Source organism: Tupaia chinensis, unplaced genomic scaffold (genome assembly GCF_000334495.1).
Source record: "Tupaia chinensis unplaced genomic scaffold, TupChi_1.0 Scaffold000184_1, whole genome shotgun sequence".
NCBI lineage: Eukaryota > Metazoa > Chordata > Mammalia > Scandentia > Tupaiidae > Tupaia > Tupaia belangeri.
Window position 1 is genome coordinate 506,357 of NW_006159659.1, and position 6,618 is coordinate 512,974.

At 32.7% G+C, this 6,618-nt stretch overlaps 1 protein-coding gene across 1 annotated transcript in view; it reads right to left on the bottom strand.

Annotated features, from left to right (window-relative positions):
- The window catches only part of RPS6KA3 (ribosomal protein S6 kinase A3), a gene marked incomplete at its 5' end in the record, with an annotated part of 109,222 nt that overhangs the window by 58,827 nt on the left and 43,777 nt on the right, over window positions 1-6,618 (bottom strand). The window contains 3 exon segments of the mRNA XM_014587118.2: window positions 3,661-3,767; window positions 4,516-4,595; window positions 5,318-5,398. Coding sequence (XP_014442604.1) covers window positions 3,661-3,767; window positions 4,516-4,595; window positions 5,318-5,398 — 268 coding nt within the window.

The window sequence follows — 6,618 nt, forward strand, 5'->3', positions numbered from 1 at the left end:
GAGAGAGAGAGAGAGAGAGAGAGAGAGAGAAATAGCAACCTTCATAGGGGATGGTCATGCTACAGTCCCTTCTCCATTTCTCCCTTTTTTCAAGATTTTAGGCACCCATGTACATACACTAATTGTGTTATCTCAAGCCACCAGGTCCAGGACTCAAACCATGCAGCTTGCTATATGGAGTCTACCTGCCTTAATCACTATGCCACAGGCTGGCTCACCTCTACTTCATCTTTGAAAAAAAAATTCAACACTCAATAAACAAAGTTCTCTTTTAGCTCTAAATAATTGTTTTTTATGCATACTTCTTGTTAGAGTACTAGTTTAAAAGAATCTGGATAATTCTTTTATTCATTCATTAATTTATTTATTTATTGCTATAGGGAGTGTGCTTGCCACAGAGAGACAGAAAGCAGGAGAGAAAGAGAGAGAGATTACTTCCTAGGGGAATAGCCATCCTGCAGTCCCTTTTGCTCCAGTCTTCTCTTGGGATTTTGGGCACATGCACATGCCCAGAGGTGATTTTCAAGTCACCAGGTCCAGGACTGGAAACATGTTGGCTATGTGGGATCCAGTGCCTTAACCTCCACCCTATGTGCTGACCCAAATCTGGAAAATTCCTATCAGTTCATAAAACATTTGGCCTAAAAATCTAGATTTCTCTCAAGTCTTATGTGATTGTATTTACCTGTATCATTTACCAATTAATTTTTATTTCAATTTAATAGCATCACCTAAATACCTATGGGAAAGATCTCATCATAAGCAGTCTTACCTACATTTCATCTTATCCAAACCTTTATTTATACACACACGCACATATATATCTCTTGATATAACTTGATTACCAATGCTAATACAAGGGTATATGGCAAATATTTTCAATGAAATGTTATCAAACACTAACAATTATTTTTTTCTCATCAATGTTTAATCTCATGTGTTTTCTTTTAGGACCAATATAACTGAATATTCTTACCAGGAATTACATTTTGTGTCATGATACAGAAATTGGGCAAATGAGGGACCAGCAGATGGTGTAATGGTTATGTTGCTGGAGTCCCACATAGTCGACGACAGTTCGAGTGCCAGTCCTGGTGGTTTAAAACTCAAGCGAGGTAAATGTGTGTGTGTAGGCCCAAAATCCTGAGATGAGAATGGACAAGAGATTGTGGCATGGCCATCACCCTGCGGTGGATGATTTCTCACTTTCTGTCTCTCTGGAGAGCATATATGTCCTATAGCAAAAATCTCTCTTCTCTCAAAGAAAAAGAGAAATTGAGAAAATTAGGTAAATTCAGCAATTATTAGAGAATAAAAACAGAATCATATGAAATGTGTCCAAAACCAAAATGTATGGAAAACAAAGGTAAAATATGAAAGCCTAACAATTTCTAAATTCTCACTTAAAAGAGTTCCAGGGGGGATATGGCAGGTGGTGTGGTGGTTGAGGTGCTGGATTCTCATCATGACCAACTGCAATTTGAATCCTAGACCTGGTGGCTTGTTTCCTCACTTTCCCTCTCTCATTCACTGTGTGTCTTTCTCTCTCTGGTCAAATTTAAAAAAGTGAAAATACATAAAATTCAATAAAAATTATTATTTTATAAAAAGAGTCCCAGAGGACTATTTCCTCTATTACCTGTCACAATACATAATTTAAACTTTTCACTTAACATTTTAAAGTAATATTCAAAGTTCCTGATAAAAATGATAGTTATACAACTCTGCATATAGTAAAATCCAATGAAGTGTACATTTCAAATGAATGAATTATATGCTGTGAATTATGTCCCAATAAAGCTGTTTAAAAACATTCTTTTATAAAAATTATTTTTAATTAACACATAACAATTATACATATTTATGAGGCACACTGATTTTTTGATATTATGCATGAATGCAATGTGTATGATCAAATCAAGATAATTTGCATATTCATCACCTTGAACATTTATTTATATTATTATGTATTAGGAACCTTAAAAAAATCCTCTCTCCTAGCTATTTTGAAATATATAATACATTATTGGTGACTATTATTGTTACCCTACTGTGCTACAGAACACTAGAACTTCTTCCTCTTATCTAACTGTAATTTTATATTTTTTAATCAGCATCTCTCTTTATTTCTATCCTTCCACCTTTCCCACCTTCAATCTAATTAAAAAATAGACAAATAATTTCAACAGATTTATCAAAAAAGACATACAAATGGCCAACGAGTGTATAAAAAATGTTTAATATCACTAATATTGGAGAAATGCATCATATTGAAACTGTAACGAGATATCACCTTACCCCACCTTACTATTCAAAAGACAAAAAAAAAAAAAATCACAGATGCTGGTGAGGATGCAGAGAAAGGGGAACTAATATATTGTTGGCAGTAATGTAAACTAGTAAAAATGCTCTTGGTAGAGCAAGGCTCTTGCTTATAGCCTTAAAAAAGCAAAAAAGATAAAATAAAACAAAATAAACTTTATTTAGTAGAAATTAGTATTCCCTGACAAACTAAAACAGTGTGTATAATTTAAATATCAGCTTCTTGATTACTGCTCCTATAAAAACTATGGGAAATTTCTTCAATGCACACTTAAAATCTGAAATTACTTTAAAAAAGAAAATTTTCAATAAATGATACCTAAGGGAAAGGGCTAGCTCTGTACCAAACCTCTTATCAAAAATATTTCTAGATGGAGCTAAAGCAAACAAACAAAAACCACCCACGGGGCCAGTCCTATAGCCTAGCAGTTAAGGGAACTAGATCCCACATGGATAACTGCCATTTGAGCCCTGGCCCTGAAGGCTTAAAAGAACACCCATGGAACATGTGTATGACACACATCCTGACAAAATGGAGAAATGGAAGGAAAAGGATTGTGGCATGACTGCACCCCACTGAGGGGTGCTTTCTTACTCTTTCTGTCTTTCTCACTCACTCTTTCTCTCTCACTCCCTCCCTCCCTGGCAAGGACATATACTCTCTGGCAATTAAAAAAAAAAAAAAGAAAAGAAACCTATAAAAATAGAAGAAAATTATCTGATCACAGGAGTGTTTTTTTTTTTTAATGTCTTTCTTAGAATGAAAGTCATGGAAGGAATCACAAAAGACTGGTATATTAACTGAGTAAAAAATTCACTATACGTTAAAATAACAAAGTTAAAATTAAATGATAGGCTGGAAACTAGTTGCAATGGTACATCAGTGAAACAATGCTTGTCAATGTTGAAGCCATATGGAAAGGTTCCAGGTCTCTGTCCTGAAGTCTCCATGAATGTGCTGGGCATGCAAGTGCCAGTGATCCTGCCTGGCTGAAGGTGGGGGTGGATTATAGCATGAAGATGCTGTTGAGGGTACCTGTGTCTGTCTGTCTCTCTCCATTCCTCACAGAAGAAATCAATAAATAAACTTAAAAGAAAAAGACTAGAAAAACATTTTTTCTAGTTAAGATTTCTGGTTAAAATTCTTAATTTGTGAAGTTCTCTTACTGGGAAAAAAATAACATTTGATTAACTGAAATTTTGAAAGTACGAGAATATAGTGCTAGCAGAAATGTGAAGCACTCAGGCAATGCTATGGGAGTTCTATGAAGTAACTCTTTGTTATGACTTCCTAAAATTATGCTACATTGAATTCAACCTAGTAGCAAAATTCCTTACTTTTCTGGTTTTAAGTCTCTATAGATTATTCCCAGGCTATGCAGATGGTCTAAAGCAAGTGCAAGTTCTGCCAAGTAGAATTTGACATCTTCTTCTGTGAACATCACCTAAAATAAAATAATAATTTTTGTCTTTATTTTTTTGCATCTATAATTTTTATTTTAATGTTTCACTCTAGAGTCTAAATATTTTAAAAAGCCAATAAATATTCTAATTACACATAGTTTTATCTATAATTTATTCATGAAAGGAATTTGCAAAATGTACTAATCAGTCAACCAGTCACCTGATAAATGCTACTTATATACTGTGGAGAAAACAATTTTGTATTCTTTTTTTTTCCATTTTTGCATCTCTAATTTTTGGTCTCATTTTACACCAGATTTGTATTTAAGCAGCCACTGCTGGGCTTGAATAGAAAAGAATCTGAAATTCCTTTAAATTGCTCTCCAATTTCCAACCCCTGATTTTGTATTTTGTTAAGTAACAACTGTTGTATATTCAGGTTGTGCCACTGTAGTCCCACCACAGTAACATTTTAGAAGTAAAAAATATCTTAAAAATGTTCACTGAATTTCAGCTAAAAATTGTTTAAGGTTATCTTGTTGATATATTATTGTTTCTGAAAGAACTATAAAAGGAGCAAGGTTAAGACAAAGATAGCTTACTTGTCAATTAAGGTTTTGCTTTCAGAATAAATTCAAAAGGTAGGAAAATAACTTTTTGGCTTGGATCTGTCAATTTAAGACTCTAATGACACTAGAGAAAATACAATAATCCTAATATTGAAATATAACAAAGCTTTAGTTGAAACAGTATACATATAAATAGATTAAAAATAGATTAATTATATACCTCTTTGGATAAGCGTGTAAACAAATCTCCTCCCCTGAGAAAATCCAAAATTAGATATAACTTCCCTTCAGTTTGAAAAGCTGAATGAAGAAATAAAAATTTCTGTTTAATCCATCACGGTTAATTTTTTCTAGGCTTACGTTAAGTCAATTCACTTACAAATGAATACTATTTTAGTAAATTAATGGTTATATATATCATAGATTTATACTTATTTTTACTTAAAAACTGATTCCTCTTAGTTTCTATGTAGCAAGGTTAAATACAGTGCTTCTTATTATGGAACTACTAGATTTTCTATAGGCAAAAGTCTCAGGAATACAATAGTTCTAAATATGTACTAATAAGAAAAACTTGCAATTGAAAAAGATTTAACCGTGAAATAAAATATAAAAAAAACATGGCACTAACTACAGGGGGGAAAAAAAGTGGGTTAGATTTAGATATACATAAAAAGAATCACCACATCTTTACTCCCTGAAAAAAAGCACATGGCTTTGGGGAAAAGAAAGATGAAAACAGTTTAGGACATTAACCTTAAGGATCTTCCTTGTCTTTAGACAAGCTAACACATACGGACTATAAAAAGTTGTCACATTATTATTTATTTTTATAATACAAACAATGATTATCATTACCCATTTCTACGACTACTGCTTAGAAATTGTCTAAGAAGTAATGGTTTATTTCCATGATTTTGCTATATGTATATGTAACATACAATTATGTATATATATAGTATATCTGAATGCACACAAAGCGTGGAGGATGAGGTGAAAAGGTCAGGTGGCTCATAACTTACCATAATGCAATTTGACAATAAAAGGATGATTAACTTCTACCAAGATATCACGTTCCATTTTTGTCCGAACACGGTCTCGAACTATAAAAGATTGCACATATGCTACATTGCAGTATCTTTCACAGATAATATTAAATAAAATTATTTTGGTACCTATTTAAAATGAAATTTTGCTTATATATAAATGTATTTTATTTATTGCTCTTGAAATGACAAAATAAAAATATCTTTTTCTACATTGAATAACTAAAAGACATTGTGCATATTTACATTTTTTATGTTAAAAAACAAATATAGACAACATATCAGGTGCTGGCTTTAATCTTGAATTTACAAGTATTTTAATCAAAGCTGTGGAAAATGGCAACACACACACACATTTAAAAAACAAGACACCCTAATGAAATGTTGAAATACAAAAAACTGGAATAGGTTTTAATGCCCCTATTAGCCCTGTTAACTCAATCCAATGAACATTCATTCTTTTTTTTTTTTTTGGAGAGATTTTCGCTATAGGGTGCGTGCGCTTGCCAGACAGAGAGAAACATAGAGACAGAAAGCGAGAAATCACCCCCCAGGGGGGATGGTCACGCCGCAATCCCTTCTCCTCCATTCTTCTCTCAGGATCTTGGGCATGCACGCACACCCGCCTGGCGTGAGTTTTAAGCCACCGGGTCCAGGACGTGAACCGCAGTCGACTACGTGGGAGTCCAGCGACATAGCCATTACGCTAACTGCTGGTTCCCAATGAACATTCATTCTTTAAGAATCTATGAAATGTGACAGACATGGTGAAGGACAGTTATACTTTAAAAGGTCTATAATATTAATTTGATTAAAAAAAGTTACATTTAAGAACATTAGCAATTATCTACAACCCACAATTTCAGTAAGTCAGATATTTTCACTTTTCTATGTTCCCTTCCATAGCTTACTCCTATACAACTTCACATAATTGTAGGAGGCAAATTTGTCACAATTTTTCACTTATGTATTTTCATTAAGTTCATTTTTATAATTATATTTACAATATTTCATTTAATAATACTTAATTAATTGGAATACCATAATTTCCTGAAAATTTCTCTGTTTTTAAATATGTATGTGTTTTCTAAATTCTTGTTATTGCAAATAATGTTGTAATGAGAATTTTCAAGCATATGAATTTCTTTAAGGTAATTTCCATAAGTTAACTTAGCAGCAATATAAAGGCTCTTTGTACTTATAGTAAAACTGCTTTCTAATTTAAGCAGCCATCATATGGGATAACTCATTATAATTAATATGCTTTTCTTCTGATT